Source organism: Sphaerulina musiva, assembly GCF_000320565.1.
Source record: "Sphaerulina musiva SO2202 unplaced genomic scaffold SEPMUscaffold_6, whole genome shotgun sequence".
Taxonomy (NCBI): domain Eukaryota; kingdom Fungi; phylum Ascomycota; class Dothideomycetes; order Mycosphaerellales; family Mycosphaerellaceae; genus Sphaerulina; species Sphaerulina musiva.
Genome location: NW_016017388.1, coordinates 196,659 through 216,874, shown reverse-complemented (window position 1 = coordinate 216,874; position 20,216 = coordinate 196,659). Strand labels below are relative to the sequence as shown.

At 53.5% G+C, this 20,216-nt stretch overlaps 8 protein-coding genes across 8 annotated transcripts; 4 read left to right on the top strand and 4 right to left on the bottom strand.

Annotated features, from left to right (window-relative positions):
* Nucleotides 1-109: 109 nt before the first annotated feature.
* Nucleotides 110-454, top strand: SEPMUDRAFT_117654 (uncharacterized protein; the record flags this gene model as incomplete). The annotated part of the gene is made up of 1 exon (XM_016901358.1): nt 110-454. One exon carries the CDS (start codon nt 110-112, stop codon nt 452-454), a length of 345 nt encoding a protein of 114 aa, XP_016759796.1.
* SEPMUDRAFT_149593 (uncharacterized protein) lies at nt 197-3,362 on the top strand. Its single transcript, XM_016905649.1, has 5 exons — nt 197-921; nt 997-1,233; nt 1,291-1,353; nt 1,435-2,538; nt 2,657-3,362. The coding sequence occupies exons 1-5, from the start codon at nt 765-767 to the stop codon at nt 2,722-2,724; spliced, it is 1,629 nt and encodes a 542-aa protein (XP_016759795.1). The 5' UTR covers nt 197-764; the 3' UTR covers nt 2,725-3,362.
* Nucleotides 3,363-4,172: 810 nt separating this feature from the next.
* SEPMUDRAFT_46603 (RFX_DNA_binding-domain-containing protein) lies at nt 4,173-6,385 on the bottom strand (the record flags this gene model as incomplete). The annotated part of the gene is made up of 2 exons (XM_016909001.1): nt 4,173-6,039; nt 6,102-6,385. The coding sequence occupies 2 exons, from the start codon at nt 6,383-6,385 to the stop codon at nt 4,173-4,175; spliced, it is 2,151 nt and encodes a 716-aa protein (XP_016759794.1).
* A 1,259-nt stretch (nt 6,386-7,644) lies between these two features.
* SEPMUDRAFT_149591 (TB2_DP1_HVA22-domain-containing protein) lies at nt 7,645-9,138 on the top strand. The gene is made up of 5 exons (XM_016905648.1): nt 7,645-7,790; nt 8,086-8,119; nt 8,199-8,414; nt 8,482-8,603; nt 8,707-9,138. The coding sequence occupies exons 1-5, from the start codon at nt 7,762-7,764 to the stop codon at nt 8,816-8,818; spliced, it is 513 nt and encodes a 170-aa protein (XP_016759793.1). The 5' UTR covers nt 7,645-7,761; the 3' UTR covers nt 8,819-9,138.
* A 655-nt stretch (nt 9,139-9,793) lies between these two features.
* Nucleotides 9,794-12,665, bottom strand: SEPMUDRAFT_86758 (Piwi-domain-containing protein). Its single transcript, XM_016910423.1, has one exon. It carries the CDS (start codon nt 12,489-12,491, stop codon nt 9,969-9,971), a length of 2,523 nt encoding a protein of 840 aa, XP_016759792.1. The 5' UTR covers nt 12,492-12,665; the 3' UTR covers nt 9,794-9,968.
* An 888-nt stretch (nt 12,666-13,553) lies between these two features.
* SEPMUDRAFT_133680 (uncharacterized protein) lies at nt 13,554-14,653 on the bottom strand. Its single transcript, XM_016902576.1, has 2 exons — nt 13,901-14,653; nt 13,554-13,840 (listed from the first exon to the last, which is right to left on the bottom strand). The coding sequence occupies exon 1, from the start codon at nt 14,613-14,615 to the stop codon at nt 14,112-14,114; it is 504 nt and encodes a 167-aa protein (XP_016759791.1). The 5' UTR covers nt 14,616-14,653; the 3' UTR covers nt 13,554-13,840; nt 13,901-14,111.
* A 430-nt stretch (nt 14,654-15,083) lies between these two features.
* Nucleotides 15,084-16,724, top strand: SEPMUDRAFT_133679 (uncharacterized protein; the record flags this gene model as incomplete). Its single annotated transcript, XM_016902575.1, has 2 exons — nt 15,084-16,275; nt 16,336-16,724. The coding sequence occupies 2 exons, from the start codon at nt 15,087-15,089 to the stop codon at nt 16,560-16,562; spliced, it is 1,416 nt and encodes a 471-aa protein (XP_016759790.1). The 3' UTR covers nt 16,563-16,724.
* Nucleotides 16,725-16,737: 13 nt separating this feature from the next.
* On the bottom strand, nt 16,738-18,187 carry SEPMUDRAFT_117647 (uncharacterized protein; the record flags this gene model as incomplete). Its single annotated transcript, XM_016901357.1, has 3 exons — nt 16,738-16,879; nt 17,087-17,325; nt 17,984-18,187. The coding sequence occupies 3 exons, from the start codon at nt 18,185-18,187 to the stop codon at nt 16,738-16,740; spliced, it is 585 nt and encodes a 194-aa protein (XP_016759789.1).
* Between the last annotated feature and the right edge of the window lie 2,029 nt (nt 18,188-20,216).

The window sequence follows — 20,216 nt, the reverse complement described above, 5'->3', positions numbered from 1 at the left end:
AGTGGAAAGTCGAGAAGTTTGGCTCGGATACGCTACGGAGCTGCACGATAAAAGTGAATGCAGAGCACGTGCCACCTGCTGGGACGTGATATTACGATAAAGAGTTCCGATGGCATCACCTGACATGATTGGATATCCGTTATTCATCCTTCTCGACCACCACTTTCTCAACTTCTCTTTCCTCTTCTTCCAGAGTGTCGAGTCTTCGACTGTCGAGCGTCGAGGGGATTACGATAGAACAAGCAGATCAGACTTTCGGGACGGAGCAGACGACGGTGAAGAGCGCGTGTTGGCTGCAGTCGCGTGGCTGTTCCCCGTCTGCTGCGTGTTGTGGACTGCTCCTTCCAGTGTCACACTCCATTGCGTGACTGCCTCATCTCGTCTTTGGCTCCTGCCACAATCACTGGACAATCAGCTCAGTACCTTCCCTATTGACACCTACTTGACCTATTGAAGATTGAGGTGAATAATAGCAAGAGCCCCGTTCGCAGCTTCTTCCGCGATGCCACTAAATCCCACCCTGCTCCTTCCTGCTCTTCCAAATCTTCCTCTTCTTCTTCTTCATCTCCGCTCTGCACCTGCCGCCTGTCGCCCGGCTTCGAACACCTCCTCGCATTCATAATCCCGCCCTGAAGCGAACCTATACCCGCCGTCCCCATCCACCGTCAAACACACTTCTTGGACATCCTACCACGACCGCACGTTTATCCTCCGACCTTCGCTCCCGCTGCGGCGGAAAGGATCACTGGGCTGGAAAGGGGGCGATGGCAGCGTCTGGCGGCCACTTGCTACAGCAGGGAAGGGTTTCTGTGGAGTCGCGCATTAAGACGCTGGTGAACAACGACCTGAAAGAGATATGCCGCGCCTTCAATTTCCAGGTCTCGGGCACCAAGGCAGCTTTGCAAAAGCGCTGCGTAGAAAGTGAGGTCTAGTCAAGCTTGTATTGCTAGGGCAATTCCCGCGCTCGGCAGAGGAGAAATGCTGACGGTGTTGCAGTTCTGGACAAAATTGTGTCCGAAGGTGATGTAGCTGCTTTTCGCGATTTCAACTATCGGGTTAACAACCACGGCAAACCCGCGCCAGCACAAACACAGTCGCCTCAGAGTTCCGCCAACGGCTTCGGCACCTTCCACGGCCCTTCAGGCTCTGCCTCGCCTGCAACCATGCTACCCGGTCGCGCGCCGGCGTCCGCTGGACGCAATGGCAACTCCTCAGCAGCTGCGGGCCGAATGTGTAAGTCGCAACTGGCCTCCCAGGTGCCGTCGGCATCCTGAGCTGACATTGCAATAGGGTTCAAATCGAGTCCATTCTACGAAGAACACGAAGTGGTGTTTCCAATGCTCGATCTTCCCGGTAAATATCCTTCTCTTCATCACCAACACGTCTCTCATCGAGCGCACTTACGATAGGTGACTTACACAGATTCTCCACCAGAAATGCCACAGAATCGACATACTGTTAGCGCTGTTGTTACTCTCACACCAGACCAGTCCGCTCGAATCAAAAGTGACCCCAGCTTGAAACTCCTGCTGTACTGCGGAAAAGGCGCCAATCCCTACGCCCAGATCGACGTCGAGTTTCCCAATCAGCTGGAAGTGAAGCTCAACAATGATGATGTCAAGGCGAACTTCAAGGGCTTGAAGAACAAGCCTGGTACCACCAAACCCGCCGACATCACCGACAAAGTGCGGAAGAACGCAGGCTACCAGAACCAGCTACGAATCACGTATGCACTCACAAAGGAGCGCTTCCAAGTCAGCGTGTACATGGCCCGCTACATCTCTTCTGCCACGCTCACCCAGCGCATCAAGGAAGGTCGCCACGGTGGCGGTGTCATCTCCAAGGAGCAAGCAATACGGGAGATTAGCAGAGCGAACGATGATCCAGACATCGTGCTGTCCTCAGAGATAATGTCCTTGAAAGATCCAGTATCGATACTCCGCATCACCTTGCCGGTTCGGTCTACTGTCTGCACCCACAGACAATGCTTCGATGGTGGCATGTTCCTGCAGATGCAGGAACAAGCACCGCAATGGCTCTGTCCCACATGCAACAAGCAAATCTCGTACCAGTCACTCTGCATTGACAAGTACTTTGAAGAAATCTTGCAACAAACTTCGTCGTCTATCGAAAAGGTCACTCTCGAGCCTGATGGGCAGTGGCACATCGTCAATGAAGAAGAGTCGCAAAATGCTGCTCAGTCCAGTCGAGATAATCGAGCAAAGTATGACAACGACTTTGACGATTCCGACGACGACCTGGTGGAAGTGGCATCTCACTCTACGGCCAAGTCGAAACCTACTAACGGCGGCTCGCTGCCGACCGCCAGCACTCCCAACTTCTTAGCAGCTCCTGTGTCAGGCGCAGGTTATGCCATGACGCCGCCACTGTCTTCTCGTGGGCCCTCTGCAGCTCCATCCACGTCCTCCGCACAGCCCGGAGCGAAACGTGCCGCAAGCTCTGTCATAGATCTGACATTGTCTGATGAGGAAGACGACGAACCTCCTCGACCGGCCAAGAGGCAAACCACGAATACGAGTACGCATCCAGGCCTTAATTCCATCACATCCCAATCCTACTTTTCACCAAATTCCCTCCCTGATCCCCGTTACACGTCGTACTCTGGTGGCCAAAGCAACTCAACTGACCCCTACAGGGCGTCAGTCAACGCGGCAAGACCAGCTAGCAACCACGGCAGGAGCAGCACGACGTCGACCCAGTTAGGTGCGAACCACTACCTGAACCGTGACTATGGAAGCCGGTCGGGATCTCCATTTCGAGCAGGCAACAGTTCGAGTCCATCCTTCCCCACCACCAACAACTGGAGCAACTACTCACGGCCGACGTCGATGTTGGGCTCAAGCGTCAGCCAGACCCTTCCGCCCTTTGCTATACGACCGCCTTCGGGCCTTTCGAATGCAACAGTAAATGGGTCAACGAGCGCAGGAGATGGGACATCATCGCATCAGCAGCAACCTGTTCGTCTACCTCCGATGAACACGAATCCCAAAGATTATAGAGACATTCCCTGGCCCAGTGGTTCAGATAGCAATTACTCGCAAAGCCCGAATGGGTAATTAGATTGGTCGCAACGGTCAAGGCAGAATGCGCAAGGCAGAAAAAAGCAGGGATGATCCGAAAGAAGATTTTGTTATGTGAATCACGAGCAAGGCGTTTTGGTAGGAACAGCACGTTCGCGACGATGCTGAAAGGGTTCATGAAACATTCCCGGCGGGAGGAAGGGCGTCTGCCCCACTTCTTTTTACACATCTGTATCTAAGGGCCTTGTTCAATAGGTGGCTGCACACTTGCCATGTAACCTGCTGTAGACCAGGTCCCGCGAATGGATTGCTTCTAAAAGCTTCTACATCTTCCTTGACCATCTACTTGTTTCCTACCCGATGGGTAAGATTTTAATGCAGCGGGTGATGTTTGATGTCTTTTTCTCTTATTACACGAGACCTGATATTAGTTGATTCATTCATCGATTCATTGATCGATCAAAAAGGTAAGGTAGAGATAAGTAAATCTCAGAACATCAGGAGAGAACTCACGAGGAGATGAAAAAAAAAAGTTTTGATCAAATTCAATTCGCCTCAATTCACTTCAATTCCATTGCATTGCATTGCATTCGAATTGTGAACTTGGACAGCTAGCAGCCAGCAATAGCAGCAGCAGCAGCACCGATCAGGCGCGCGCGCGCTCTTTAAACAACAAGAAACAAGAAGAAACAACAACAGCAAAATCCCGACCCATTTCCATTGCATTGCATTGCAGCGCATCCATTGCAGCGCAGCGCAGCGCATCCATCCATTGCCATGCGTGTGTGTATGTATTCCTTTCCCCCCACCCCACCCCACCTTGAATGGCGGCTCCCTCATTCGCTATTAGTGCTATTGCGCAGACGTCTCTCCTCTCCTCTCTCTCTGTGTGTGTGTTTGTGAGTGGGAGAGTGTGAAAGTGAGAAAAAAAGGAAAGAACAAAACATTCGAGGGGGGTTCGGGTTTCGCTTCATTTCATGGTCCCGTTGTACCGATTCGGTTCTTCAATCAATCAATCAATCAGAAAACAAAAAACATCCTTCTTGCTGCATAAAGTCATCACCGCCTTATCCAAACAGAGGCGTGGTTGAATTGTACTCATCATTCCCTCTCTCCCTCTTTCTCTCTCTTTCAAGGCACAAGCCCAGGCATGCCAAGCTTGGACAATTCGTCATCTGTAAGCATGCCAATTCCGCTGTCGTCCAGATCAGTCTCTTGCGACAGTCGATGCCCAACCTTGGTTCGCTGGAAAGCGAGGTTCCCATGCGCCTGAGCATGCGGTTGTGGTACAAACGGTTGCTGTTGCTGGTGCTGTTGTTGATCAGGCATGAACAGCGACTGTTGTGAGTGGTCGTGGCCATTGGTGTTGACAGCGGGGCCCATGCTGCTCATCCGACTCCCACTGTGGCTTCGCTCGATCCCGCTTTCCAGGATTGGTGATTGATACATGCTGTTGCCATTCGCAGGCATGTGATTACCCTGAATCTCCAGGAAGCCTCCCATTTCTGCATTCCATAATGCCATTTCGTCCACGAACATCTTCAATACCCACCAATGACTGTATGACACGCCGCCTACGATGGTAATGTCTCGAATGGCTGCTGTGCCGACTGCGGTGATGCAGTGTAGTATTGTCCGGGCGGGCGCGTGTGGGAACCGCGTGGGCAGTGAAGACACGAATGTCGACCATCGCTCCAATACATTTTCCGCGGATATCTGATTGGGTCCGTTGCGCGATGGTGGGGCAGTCTGGCTCTGCAGAAAATGCGCGAAGCCGCCTTCACCTGCATCGAAGCTGTAGAAAGACGCGTCGTCCTGGAAACCGGGAGCTTGCAGGGGTTCGAGTAAGCTGCGCATCTCCGTCGTCAAGATCTTATACGTCTCTTCGTAACCGCAATCGGGCAATTCGGCTTCCATCACGCGCTTCACGTTCACCATGCTATTCCACTCTTGCCACATCTGCTCTCGGTTCTGGTCGATGGTCAGCAAGTTTGCAGCGGCATGTGCCGACTGGTTCACCCTGATCAGGCGGTATAGCAGCCCAGCAAAGATAGTGGCCGGCCTGAGCTTCGCATCCAGTACATGTCCTGGCTGTGCACCAAATGTTTTGGCAATGTGGGCATGTAGTGTCGACGAAATGTTGTTTAAAATGTTGATGACGACCACCGGTGCCGCTTGCAAGGTCAGTCGTGCCACGAAGCGCACCATCGTTCTATACATGACCAAATCACATTGCTCGATCCAAGGAGCCAGGCTGGGATGCGTGAACAGCTTTTGTACAGGCACGGTGAGCGTGCCGTGAAATGAGGTGTACAGTCGGAAGAATTGTTTTTCTTTGCAGAAGCGTATGCTGTCGATGAGAGACGTGCAGTGTGTGCGGTACAGTGCGACCAGCGCTTCCGCCGTGTCTATATCAGTCCGCGGGGGCAGGTATGGTTGGATTGCGGGCAGGCTGACAGGCTCATTCTCTGTGAAGCTGGGCAGGTTGCTCGGGGGAAACCGAAGCGTATGGGTATATGATAGGGCGGTGGCAGTCCCTGGCTCCAGTCCGCGAGCTTCAGGATAGAGGAAGGATTGGCCTTTCGATGCTGGCCCTCGCGGTGCCGGTGGAAGGGTCGCGTGCACATCGAAGTGGGCATCTGAGGGAGGGAATGCGGAGGTGTCGGCCTGTAATCGAGGAATGTTGTTGAAGTCAATGTGTTGTGTACTGGCAGAGTGTGATCGATGTCGGCTTCCCGTCTGTTGTATCGCACCTTGCCACGTGGGTGGTGCACTGGCCTGCTCATCTTCCAAGGCCAGATCCACGTAGTGATACTTGCTCTCGCCTCTCACTCCCAACCTTCGCGTCTGAATGCCCGGGAAGATAACACGGACCAGCTTGCCAAAGGAGGCAGGGTTGAGAGGAACAACTCGTTCTGTGCCGCATCGCGTTGCATACTGGGAGTATACGCGATTCCTGGGCACAGATGTCTTTGCAGGTTTGCATACGGTGCGAAGCCTGGAAGGTACTGTTAGCAAGCCATCGTCTTCGTTCTTCTGACAAACAATGGATGATCTCACCATAACATTGCGAAGAGCTGTTTTGTCTTCTCGGCCATGGGCGTGCGCTCTTTCTGGATGACTTCCACAGCTACTTCGCGAAGAGGGCGTCCTTCATTCTTCGCGAGCATCTCCCGCAGTTCCTTGTCGTTCGTGGCGGTCACTGCCGAGCCTTTTCGACGCTTGTCATCATGCACATCCAGGCCTGGGTTGACAGGTACGGATCCTACTCGGACGTGTTGCGCATATGACACGTCTTGCGGCAGATATGTAGAGTCGTGGGTGGTGGCATAAGCGGTTTGCATCCCGTGCTGCATATTCTGAGCATGTTGATATGTTGCGAGTGGATGTTGCACGGGCTCGTATTGTTGTTGCATTGGTTGCGGCACCATGCTGGCCTGGTACTGGAGGAGTGCAGCTTCGGGCCCGTGGGCCATGTACGAAGACTTTGCATCGTGCGCCGCCGGCGGTAGAGAGTCGTTTCGCTGTGACGTTGCGCTCGTGGTCGATGCCCGCGAGTCGGGCCGCTGGCTGTTTTGCGCCGACATTGGGCGGTAGAATGGAGGTTGTGTTGTGTTGTTTATTTGTTATGATGTTATGATCCAACGGGATAGGATTCCTGTTATTGTTTGTGGCGGGTCAACAACAGCTCGGGAACTCGACTCGACGCTGCTGCTCTATCGCATGTGCGAAGGGCTCGACAGCGGCGACAATGGTAGTGTGGAGGTGGTAATAGGTATGGTGTTCGTCGACATAGATTGTGGAATGCGTGGGTGCGTGCTGGGTGTGAGGCGGAGGAGAGGGCTCGCTTTTCCCCACGGGTGATGCGTGGTTGGGTGCACGTCGCAATGGTCGATGGGCGTGTGGCGACTTCTCGGGGTCGCGGGAGAGCAGGCGGTGTTGTCCAATGGGCGGTGGAAGAGGGTGGTGGCGGGCGGTGGGCGGTGGGCAGTGGGTGAGGGAGTAGGTGGACGACAGGTCAACGGGTATGGGCCTTTTCGGGCAATGTTGTGGTGTGTGTTTACATCAAGTGGACGACTGGACGACGGGACGACAGGCGGCAGCTCCCGCACTCACTGGGCTGAGCTGGAAGTCTATCGCAGTGCTAGTTCCAGGTCTGCTCGAACACGGAATACACGCAATCCATACAATCAATCCTAGGTACCTACCTACAGTAGGTAAGGTATTATTCTACCAGAACAGATCCGATTCAGATTCCGATTGTGGTGGATCTGATCGGAGCAGATGGTGCACTGTTTGCATGTGCATCTACATCTAGCTTAGATATACCTACGTATGTGCACAGTTTCATGTGGTGAAATGAGGATGCAGAGTCATTGTTATTCGGTCATCGAGAGGCACCAGAGGCCGCAGAGAGAGAGGGCTGTGACATATTAGATCCGTAGTGTGGAAAGCGTGGAAAGGTGGTGGAAGGTCTCAAACTTGGAAACTGTTCCCACTAGAAAGTACCCAATACCTGGACTACCCTACCTGACCTTACCTATCTTACCTTACCCTACCTTACCTGACCTTCTTGATTATTTCCATCCACTCTACTCTACTCTCTCTGTCTCTCTCCCTCTCTCTCTTCCACATACTTGGACAACCTACACATCCACCCTCACACTCTCACACCTCACCATCAAACACACACATCCGCGCTCATCTCGCCAACATCACCATGTCTCAGGCAGGAAGCGTCCAGGAACGGTGCGTCCCTCCAATCTTGGTGCTGCGCGCCCGCAACGCCGCACTCTCCGCAGCTCCCTCTACCACGCCCTGCAGGCTTCCCCCGGGTCTGTACACACGGGACCCTCACGTTCGAATATGGCGGCATCATCGGGGTCTGGCAAGAGACGAGCTGTACAAGCCGTCGTCGTCTTCCCTGCACGTTGCCATGTTGAGCGCGAGGGCAATCCATTGTCGCAGTCCGAGCCTGGGTGGAGCCCGTTCTACTCGAGATAGCTGTCAACTTTGCTGAGCACCACGCTGATAACCCTCGCAGCGCCCAGTACCATCTCTCCGCGCTCGACAAGGAGGTACGTTTTTCTGCCATCCTACCGATGCGCTGAGATCAGGTATGCACGTGTATCGCGCACATACTGACGGCCCCACCAGCTCAGCAAATACCCCGTCCTCAACAACTTCGAGCAGCAGACCAGCGTCCCCAAGGTCTACGTCGCACTCGGCCTCGGCGCCCTGTACTTCTTCCTCGTCTTCTTTAACATTGCCGGCGAGTTCCTGGTCAACACTGCCGGCTTTGCCATCCCAGCCTACTACTCTCTCGGCGCCCTCTTCACCAGTGGCAAGGCCGATGATAGCCAATGGCTCACAGTATGTACACGGGAGAAAGACAAAAGAATGGAACCTGCAGGACACGACACTGACGGGCATGTCATAGTACTGGGTGGTCTACGCCTTCTTGACGGTGATTGAGTCTGCCATCAACGCGGTCTACTGGTTCCCATTCTACTACACCTTCAAGTTCATCCTGGTTCTCTGGATGGCTCTTCCCCAGACTGGGTATGTATCTCTGCTCACCCTGCGCTGTGTTCTGTCATGACTGGGACGGATATTCATGACGAAGCATTCCAACGTACGACGTGCTAACGTAGTGGTCCTGCAGTGGCGCCCAAGTCGTCTTCCGATCGCTCCTCCAGCCACTCTTTGCGCGCTACTTTAACGACGACCCATCCGCGACGCTCAAGGCCAAGGTCAACGCTGCTAAGGCGCAGTAGATGTGGACAATCAGTGATGGAACTACGCGGACAGCATTACTGCCTCTGCTGGTAAGGGACACACTGCGCCCGCGCGGGTCTGGCTGTGCAGGGGCATACTTGCGCACGAGGAGGATGACATCACTTCGGATGTTCTGCGAGATTTTATGAAATCACGATGCAAGCTTCGCGATAGCAACAGCAGGCATGTCAGGTTTGTTGAGAATTGAGTATAGTCGAATATGATTATGGGTGTAAGACGACGAGCATTTATGTGCTTTGGCTAGTGGCCTGATTGATAGACTTTTCCTATGGAAATCGCCTGTGCTGTTTCTCACCTGTTCTCGTTTGTTCTTTCATTATGCGCAAAGCAATTTTTTCTTCCTTGGCACGGTATGGCAACTCTACTCGGGCCCTAGAGGAGGTACGTGATGATTGACATGAATTTCTTCTCTCTTGAGTCTTGATGATAGCAGACAGCAGACTTGCACGCCACAATTTGGAGGGGCGGGGTGGCAATCATCAATAGGCCTACGGAGGTAAGGTAGAAAGGATTTCCCTACCTCCTAGTTCAATACGGATCCTCCCTTTAGCGTGCGAGAGTGAGTATCTAATCAAATATTTGATTCTATAAGATACCTAGGTAGGTATATGTAGATGGGTCCAGGTTGTAGGTAGGTGTCCACTCTTTGAGCTAGGTACTAGGCACCTACCTCCTAGGTAGCGTGTAGAATCTAAGGTAGAAATATTGTATAGTAAGTAAGGTACCTCTAGGAGGCATAAGATCGATAAGATAGCTAAGGTAGGTAAGTTCAACTAGTAGTAAGTTTTTGTACTAAGGTAAGGTATAGAAGGTATAGAAGGTATGGAAGGTAAGGTACCTACCTTACTATGTGATGATTTCATATTTCCTCATCAACGCCGAGGAGAATTTTCTGGTATGTTATATGTGATATGTATATTCGAGCTGTTTGGGATAAGAGTTGAAAAATTGAGGTCGTTCAGATTTGTGTGATATTACATGAAGCTTCTTCTTCGTGGTCTTTAGCAGAAAATAAAACAAGAGAAATACGTACCTACACGAGATGATCCACCCTAGTTGCTTTCTTTCATTTCTCTCTCTCGCTCCTCTTCCTCTCTTCCTCTCCCCCTCCTCCTCATCTCCTCCCTCTCACATCCAAAACATCTTCGACTGAAATGTCAAACTCCACGGATTCTCCGTCTGTTTTCCTCTACCCCAATCCGCATCCATGCCCTGCTTTCGCTTGTCCTTGTGCAAGTCCTTCACATCCGCATCATTCCGATACCAACGATGCAAATACAAACTCACGCGCTCACAGAGGCGATCTGCCAAGTATGCGGGCGAAGCATACGACACAGGACCCGTGGAATGCGAGATATTGTAGCACAAGCCGTTGGTGACGTTTTGCAAACTATCCTGATCGAATTTCATTTCGTTTTCGAGGACGAAGTAGTGTGTGGGTTTGGCCGAGCCTTTTTCGACCGCGTGCGATTGGAGAAAGAAGTCGAAGTAGTACGGGGAGGTGATGTCGCTTTCGACGACGGTGCCCGGGAGGCAGTTTTCTTTGAGAGCGAGTTTTGTGTTGTTCGGTTCGGTGGGGTAGAAGCGCGTGGTGTGGCGTTTGACGACGACGACAGCCGTGAGTTTGAGTTTGAGGTTCTTGGCGCTGAGTTTGGTGTTCGAGTCGAGCTGAACTTGTCTCCACGCTTCGCGGATCGCGAGGACCTCCTGCTCGCGGATGTCGCTGTACTGAGTGTGGCCCGTGCCATCGCGGTAGTAGATGATGTTGGTGGGAAGCATCTTGTCGTTCCTGTCTCTCCACGCGGTGATGCGCTCGACGGCCATGGATTTCATGATGTGCTTGGTTATGATCTCTTCGCGATGCCGAGTGCGGCGAGAGGATCCCAAGAACGTGGCGTAGCGACTGTCGATGCTGCCCACCAGAGATGCTATGCTGGGGACGTCGGTGGGGTTGGATGGCTTGGGGTGGACGAGGTCAGCGCCCATAATCAAAGTATTCTGCTTGAGAAAGCCAAAGGGTCCTTCGACCATGTGGTTCTCGTTGCCCAGCCGTGTATTGAGCTTCATGGCGTTGTTGGCAATGTACGGCAATAGGCTCTCGACGGCAGACTTGCGGTTGAGGCCTTTGTTGCCTTTGTTGACCATATCCTGCATGACCTTTTCACGGAATACAAGCGAAGGAGTCCCCTTGACCTGATCTGTTGCTGCTCTAAAAGCTGCGTAGAGCATCCGGTTCTCCGCGTTATCGTTCGGCAGCATCAGCACAGCAAGACCTGCTCGTTGAATCTTCTCGACGACTGCATCAACCGACACACCTTGAATACGATCGAATTGGTTCAATATGACAGAGTTTGGCTTCAACTTGATGCCGTTGAGATTATACCACTTCTTGAATGCCTCGATGCAGTCGATTTCCATCTGAGCGTTGGTCCTGAGCGGATCGCTCATCGCCGACAGGAAGATGACGTTACCATCGATTTGCGCAGATGTACTAAGGAATTGTAGACCTTTTGTAGACCATTCCCCTTTTAAAATCAAGGCTGACTGCTTCTTCGCGAAGCTAATCTTGGGAGCCGGAATTTGTCGAAATGGAATAGTCATCATTTGCGACGCGACCTTGATACCAGCACTGCTTAAGATCGCTGGAGTGCCGTTGCCCAGTCCCAAGGCGAGAAGACCAGCATTCATGATGGCATTCCGATTCGTCTCAGGTGTGCAGCACGCGAAGCCAATCATTGCTGCAGCCATTTCACCATCGTCGTCGATCTTCTCGAGGAGGCTGCGGTAGAGCTGACCAGGAAGCACCTCGAGCTGATCGGCTACAAACCAACACTCCTGCCCAGCGGCAACATCGCCTGTATTGACGCAGAGCTTGTCACGCGCAATGCTCTGTGCACGTGGATACTCCTTTCTGAAGTGGTCCCAGACTGAGATCAGCTTGTTATTGCGGTCTGTAAACATGGTCTCTGCGGCACTGCGACGGGAGAATCCCGTGATGGTTTTCGTCCGGCGTGCTTCGGTATCTTTGGCATGGTCGGTCTCACCAGGCTTGGTGCGGTCGTACATGATGCGGACACGTAAATGTAGGAGATGCTCACGAGCTTTGCGATTCACATTGAAGAAAGGACCAAAGTCTTCCATGTATCTGTGCACAGACTGCTGCTTGTAAAAGGCAGAGAAAGCAGTGTTGACATTCAAGGTCACAGAGCCGTTTGCAGGAGTGACATGACTGGAGAAGCCTCTGAGCACGATCAAGCCGTAATTGCGGCTCAACTCGTCCTCTTTTTCTGTTGTGAAGAACTTGTTGTTGGAGACTTGGAATGTGCTGCCTGACTGAGTCTTGGCAACGTTGTGGCCGAGCAAGATATCAAGTGCTTGCCCTGCGCCGACCTCTTCGTAGTCAGGATTGGAGCCTGTGACAAAGCTTTTAAGACCGCTGAAGTCGAATTTGCGAGTGAAGTTGATAACGAGCGTGATCTTGCGCGATGGCACTCCATTGCTGCTCCGGTCGAAATCATCCACCGGCTTGCTGAGTAATGATGCGCCTTCAGGCAAGCCCTTGTGCAACTTCGTCCATGCGATGATCTTTCCCTCACCGTTGAAAGCAAAGGAGTCAGAGTATGGGGAAAGCTCTGGACTGTTCTCAATCATACGTCGAATCAAAGTCTTCTTCTTTGGTGTCGAGAGAGGTGGCTTAATCGCGGGATCAAGCAGGCCTGTAACCTGGTATTCATACAGTGTTCGGTCGGCAGTCAAGGTGACCCGAAAGTGGTTCGTAATCAGCTTGTCTTGAGACGAGAGCTGCGTAGAGCGAACAGGTCTCTCGGCGTGTTGCTCCAGCTTGGGCTTGTTCGAGACTGGAATAGCGTTCGCCGTGGCAGAAGCTCCTTGTTCACCCTTGGGTGCGGCTGTAGCAGTTATGGTGGTCGAAGCAACTTGTTGAGTCAGGGCTGCGACTGAGTAGCTTACAGTCTTCTGGTACGCACGCTCGAGCATCGGCTTGCTCAATGGGGCATCGGCAAACTGAGCTGCAGATCTCTTTTTGCAGACGGAATCGAATTGCCTAGGTTTGTCAGCAACAATGTCCATTGTAGCATCAACCACAGCATTGTCGCTGATTTCGCGAGCCGTCTTCAGCACGGACTTGCACTTCTCCATGTCACCATCCAGAGATGCGATGTCGCCACCAGCATCATTCGAGAAGCCAGGCCACAAGCCACCATGCGTGGAGTCTGCTGCGCATTCGGCGAGAGTCTTCTTTTTCTTATTGCCACCTGGGCAGGCTTCAGCGCTCGCGAGATCAGGACATCTGATGCAGAGCTCCTTGATGTCCCTGGATGCTTTCTTGGGGGCCATGCTTGCTTGTAGAGGCCGCTGGCAAAGGGGACGAGTTGCTCGAGAAGTATGGCTGGCAGCCGTTCAAGAAAAGGTCTTGATGTTGTGTGCTTGTTCTTCCTTGGTGATGATTCGTGGGTATGGGTCAGCAGTGGAAAATGAAGATTTCTGTGAGTATCTAAGTTCCAATGTATGGGTCGATGATCGATGCTCAGTATATTGCAGGACGCGACAGAACGTGTATTTATGCTGCCTCACGCCCAGGGCGGAGTGTATGCCTAAGACAACGAGACAAGCTGCAGAGGCAAATAGAGGATGCAATCGGCTTTTCCATAGCACAAACAAGACAAAAGAGCTCGGAGGCAATTCCATGGGGCTGGAAAATGCATTGCGGTAAGCTGTCAAACATCTGTGCACTGTAAATGAGATACACAATGCATGAGATCGAGCGTGCACTTGCCTGTTTGCGAATGTTCGTGATCTCCTGGAGTCATCTCGAGCACGGCCTAGATCAGTCTGAGACTAACGGTGCTACGATGCAAGATGTCTTTCATGCACGTTGAAAGGGAGATAGGAGATTTCATCTGTCGATGTGGTAATACATGGGTATGCGCAATGGCCATGCAGCAACGTCTTCTGCAATCTGCCGCGATTGGCGTGTGAGTCTGAAGCCTCAGTCAGAATTGCTGCAGTGCTCGGTGGAGGTCCGAAACGGGAGTCCTCACAATACATTTGCATCACATCATCATGGCAGACCAATGTTCTGCAATTGAGACCAGGCGGCCCTTGTAGCATGCCATGGTGGTGACCAAAGTCACAACCGCGGGTGTCATGTCGAAGTCATTATCCTCATAGCCGCGAGTGTCGTCTTACCGTGGACATGATCGTGGTAGTCATCATCATCATCAGCGTTGGTGCAGTCGTCAATTTATACCCTCAGTCCTTGTCACCCATGCCAAACTCCTCCATGATGACCTTTTGTCTCACACCTCGCTGGTCGGCAACTAGACCCATCAAGCCGAGCCCAATGTCTTTGATCTCATTGTAGGCGTGTAGCAGAGTGATGTGCTCTTTGAGAACCCCGTTGGCAGTGGCCAGCGCTTGTTTTGCCCGCTGCTCTTCGGTCCACTCTGCAGGAATGGCGAGACCAGACGGAAGAGTCGCGTTGTTGATATATCTCAAGCGCTGAGCTTGGAGATCCGCGAGCTTGGCTTCTAAGCTGGCGCGTTTCGTCGCGAGAGCAGCGAGGCGAGGATTTGCTGCATTTTGCACTGGTGGTGTGTTCTTGTCGACTTCGGTGTTCATCGTGCTGATGCTTTCGGGCTCCGCAGGGATAAATTTCTTCGCCGGCGTCGGAGAGCTGGGGAGCGGAGCATCTGATGATACGAACGAGGAGCTCAGGCCGGGGTGCTGCGGTGAGGGCTGTTGCTGTGAAGACATGATGCCTTTCGCTGGCCAACGCGCACGAGCAACGTGACTATGTACTGGGCAGTGAGGTATGCGTAAGGTATTTTCGCTTGGAGTGTTGCCTACACGTACATGTACCTGAGGCAGCGATTATGGGGGTCGACGCGTGTCGGGCGTGCGTGGCTGTGGATGTGCAGGGGGGAAGGCGGGACTCCCCTTTCGGGCTTGGTGCGCATTGTCAGCACCGGGTAGCTAGCACTAGCGTCCCCGCTTTCGCGGATGAATAGGATAGATACGAATAGACATGGCCAGGAGCATCTCACACTGCATCCTCCGATCACCGCTCTCCACTGCACCTGCTCTTCAACTCTCCGCTGAGAGACTGACTACCTTACCTATAAATCCTAGCACTTCCATTCCGTCTCGCGAGCACACCACCTCTCCCCCTCCCGAGTGCCCGGCGCACCGTCCGCCACCATTCCCTCGACATCTTCCTCTGCAGCCATGGCCACCTTCCGAACCAGACCGTCCGCTCTGCTGCCCATCGCCCTCCTTCTCGCCACCGCCTACGCTCACGGAGGCCACAGCGAGGTTCCCGAAGGCGAAGCCATCTCCCCCGCCCCCATCGATGGCACCTTATGGACACACATTCTCGTCCAGTCCTTCGCATGGGGCATCCTCTTCCCGACCGGTATGGTCCTCGGCATGGTCAGGTCACGTTGGCATGTACCCACGCAAGTCGCTGCCACCGCCATCGCAGTCCCCGGATACTTCCTGGGCCATGCCCACAAAGGGCGACAATTCGGTCCCAACGCTCATGCCAAGTTCGCGAACTTGCTCATGCTCATCTTGATTGTTCAGGTGGGGTTGGGGATATATCTCAGGTTACACATCGAAAGAGGCTTCTTGGGCACGATCCGGAAAGGTCTAGTCAAAGCGCATGCGATATTGGGAGGTCTGCTTCCTGTCATCACTTGGGTGCAGTTCTTGTTTGGTGGAATTGCTGCTCAAGGGTTCTGCCAGGGAGACCATCTGGGCCAGTGCCTCGCTCATTTCATCATGGGATCCGCCTTCATCGGCTACGGAATCGTGATGTTGCTTCTCCTGCTGAATGGCCAGCCTTTCCTCGCACGGACAGGGAGGAGTCAGGAGTTCTTCGACAGCTCTGTCATCGCCCTGTGGGGATGCGTGAATACGTTCACAGAGCATCGATGGGGAGGTCCTTGGGTCGCGAATGATCTGCAACATACTTCAATGGGAATCATATGGTGGGCCGCAGGTCTGCTTGGCATCTGGCTGTCAAGTGACAGACACGGTCGGCCAAAGAGGAATCTCATCCCAGGTATAGTGATCTTCATGACAGGTTGGGGAATGTCTGGACATCCACAAAGTCTGGCCTTGAGTACCCATGTCCATGCAGTATTCGGCTACACTCTCATGGCCGCTGGACTTACCAGAATCATCGAGATTTCTTTCGTGCTCAAGGACAAAAACACGCTGGTGGGGCCAGACGGGGGTGATGTGGATCTCGAGATCAACAGCTTCCAGTTTCTGCCTCCTTTCTTGCTGGTTGCAGCTGGCTTCATGTTCATGGGCGCAACAGAAGAGCAGATGGCCTTGTTGTCCAGCAATAACGTCACGCACGTGTCGTACATCCTCATCCTGTACAGCATCGCCTTCTTGATGTTCCTTTGTAAGTACTGCCGCTCACTTTGCACTCCTTATGCAGTGCCTTTTGCTGACATATTCCTAGACGTCAACATGCTTCTGAGATTATACTCAGCATACAAGGACCCAAACGCCGCGACAAAGTCGATCACGCTTCACGATGTAGAGCGGCCTCGAACCAACGGCGTGATTGGACTACCGATTGCTGGAGATCGAGCAGCTGTAGATGCTCAGGATTTCGAGCTGGAAGGTCTAATAAGTGACGACGAACGTGAACACTCAAAGACCAATGGGAAGCCCATCGAGGCGTAGCAGAGCAGACTTTGCCATTTCCCAGAATTTGTATAGTCTTATGAAAGTTATATTCCAGGCCTCTCCGATTTCAGGGTGAGATGTATAGTAGGGAGCATGTGTGAGAGTAGCTGTATGAGCTGACCGAGACTGACTTGCGCAGCGAAGAGAGATGGCGCGGATCCCATCGCTTCACCTACATATGGTCAGTCATGGCCTCGAGCCAGAAACGTTGTCCTTCTACCAACGCATTTGCATCGTGTAAGTCCCACTCTTCCGAGGGTCGAGCAAACGCTGACTCTTCGCTGTCACGAGATAGAAATGTCCTGCGCCTGCGCCTGCGCCTGTCAGTTGAGGCCCCTTACTCTGCGACCTCACCACCCGGTTCAACGTATGAAAGATTACAGTCATGGCGCGCTGCGCTGCTCCAGCACAAACTCGGCCCCGCTGACACGCCGTAGCACCAGTATGTATGTCCCTTCCCACTTCTTCTATGTGCCTAACGTCTTCGATCGCAGGGCTGACTTTCCTCCTCTCCTTGTTACATGGTCAATGCGATACACGCCTGATATGGATCGTGTTTGGGCTGGGGTGGTCCGAGGACAAGGGACTCGAGATCTTCGGCCGGTATGGGGATTTGATGGCTGGAGAACAAAGGAAAGTCTGGTCCCACTTGTTGTGCGCTGAGGATTGTCCTTGGTCCGTGTCCAGCTGGGCTTTTGCGCATGCCTCCTAGGCTAGCCTTCTTCTGTCTGAGCGCGACATGTCCTGTACTGAGCGCGCCCTGTGCCAATGGGCATGTATCCTCTGGTTGTCCTAGGTGTGGCTACGTGCTCCGTGTTTGGTAGTCTGCAAGCTCGGTGGCTTCGCTGTCGATGTCCCTGTGTGTCAGCAGCGTTGGATACTGGATGCTCAGGCTACTTTCGGAACGAAGGTCCTGGCTCGAGGATCCGCACCGGGTTCGACGATTGATCAATGGAGAGGAGGTTGGTGTTCCGGTGGTTGAGCTTGCTGTCCTGTTTACAAGTTATGCACGGGTCTGCCGCTGCGATCTTCTGACAAGGAGAGAAGAGTAAGCTATTCGAGTGTCCACCTTCGACGAGGTACGTATCCCTACCGCCTCCATTGCCTATGTCCATAGTCCCTGTCTTCTATTCGCCCCTAGAGTGGCCCTGTCTCTTATGCTGCCGTACGTCTCGACGGAAGTGCTGACAAACGACACCGGGCAGAGCACGAGTTCGTCGACGGCATGCTAGGGGCTACACAGCCGGGCCAGCAAAGCTCTGCCACTCCTTGCCATTATCTCAGCGCGCCGTCTGCCCCTTTGCTGTCGTAGTGGTTGTACTGTCCCTGGAGGGCTCGCGCTGCTAGGTCGTAGGCTCTGGACCAGATGAGTGGAACCCCTCCAGCCACGGGTAGACGAATGGCACCAAGACTGTTACCATCAGTGTCGAAGTGAAGGCGGCCAAGACCCGGACGTGTACAAGCCGTACTCGAGCCATCGCGTGCACACGAGCTATGCTGCCGTCGACTGGCGCTGGCGCTGGTGCTGGCGCTGGGCCGCTGGAGGCACGCTTTTCGGATGGGTGCCACGCCTGCCGTGCTGCTGCGCCGAATTCGAGGTCAATGGTGGTGAAGCTCGTCATGCCTTAGGGCTTGATAATGTCAGCGCAAGATCTGCACGGGTGGTGCGGTTCTGAACCACAGCGTTGATCTTCCGATGTGCGGTCAGGCTGGTTGAAGAGTCAGTTGGTGAAGCACAATGGCTATGTCGTTGTTGGGCTTCGCCGATCGATTGACGGCACGGTCATGAAGCCTGGGGTGGATCTCTGTCTGGTCTCTGCCACTACAGGACGACTGTTGAAGCACATGGAACTACTGCAGCACGCTCTGCGGCGAGGCTCTGAACAATATTCGACGAAGACGATGTTGTCACGGTTGGCAGAGCTAAGGAACTTAGCACGAACTCTATGGCTCGCGCGTCTCTGAAGCAGCGCGCCAGCTCTTGCCTGGCTACGCACGATGCATGAACGCAACAAGGCCTCAAGATCCGCGCTCGATGTCTAGGATGCGTATGGACACTGCAGACTGTGGGATGGGTCGTAGCATGTTGCTCTGTGCCAGGGGACCTCCCTCGTCTAGACTTCACCATATCAAGTGCTCGTTGATGGCAATTCTGTCCTCGCGTTCGCTACGTGTGCTCTGCGGACAGGGGTGTGGGAGAAGCCGCAATATTGTTGCTACAGGCACGCGTGACTGTGCCGCCAGCCGCCTTCTCCTTTAAAATCGCCCACTTCATCGATTTGACCTTCGACATCTCACTCACATCCACCGCAACCACCATCTCACCGACAGCAAACCATCACCACCACCAACAACTCCATCAGCAGACTACCACCATGGCAATGTCGCAGAGCCCAGCAGCCTTGAGCGCCAAGGGAGATGAACTGCGTCTTGACGTTGAATCTAGCTACGTCCTCGTGCCTGCGTCCGCCGGCGACGACGGCTCAGCCGTCGACACGCAGCACTACCAGCAGGACGACCAGCTGGAGAACACCCCGCGTGATGACGGCGACGACGACGTCGCCAGTGATGATGAAGACTACGACGACGCCGACCTGCCCGGTGCCATGCCGTGGTGGACACAGAGCCAGCCAGAACTAGGTACCATGCCCTGTGACTGTGTCTTCCGTGTACATTGCTGACTCACGCCCGCACAGTGCCTTCGGTGTATCCTGTCGCGAACGTCAGAAATGATTACCATACCAATGCCCAGCGCTTCGCCGCCAAGAAGCGCGCTCGCTCCGCGCTCAAGGCTCCCATGCCGCTGAAGCGTTCTAACAGCACACCCAACATGTTTCTGGTGCAGACCGTCAGCACAACAACTAGTGACAGCGAGCTGTCCGAAGGTATAACCCTCATCACTACAATCATGGCCACAGCTGACTCTTGTGCCCAGCGACTGTTGCGCCCGGCTTGGACGGAAGAAACGATGCGGCTGACGCAGAGAGCCTTGACTCTGCCAGCGAGCACGAGTTCCTGTTTGGTATTGTTGTCCTCCATTGTATCCTGGTCATTACTGACTCATGCGACCAGCGAATGGTCTAGCCAATGCGCGCGCCAGAGCCCTCGCGCAGAACGGAGAACTTGCGCAGGACAGAAACCTCGCGCACGGTAGAGACCCCTCGCAGGACAGAGACCTCGCGCACGGTAGAGACGACGCAGCTGGTGACGAGATCCTCGCTTCATCCAGCTCGAGCAGATGGCCATTCGGTATGAGTCTCTCCTCAATAGTATCGTCACCATGACTGACCATTGTGCCCAGCTACCAATGTCACAAGTTGCACATACTACTATGATGACATCCCTCCGTTCGTCGACTCCAAGGAGCGCTGCCGAGCTCACACACCCCCAAACAGCGAGGTGCACTTCCCCACAGACCCAGAATACGTGTCTGAAGAGGTTCTGCAAACATACAGAGACAGCTGCCAGCGCACGGATAATGGTCCTGACTCGTATCTCCCCCGCAAGGACGAGCCTGATTCCGGTTCCTCGAAACCTCCTGTTGACCCAAACAAGAAATCATCTCAAAAGGACACTGATGCTCAAGAAGGCACTGATGCTCAAGGAAGCACTGATGCTCTCGAAGAGACTTACGTCCATGAAGAGACTGAT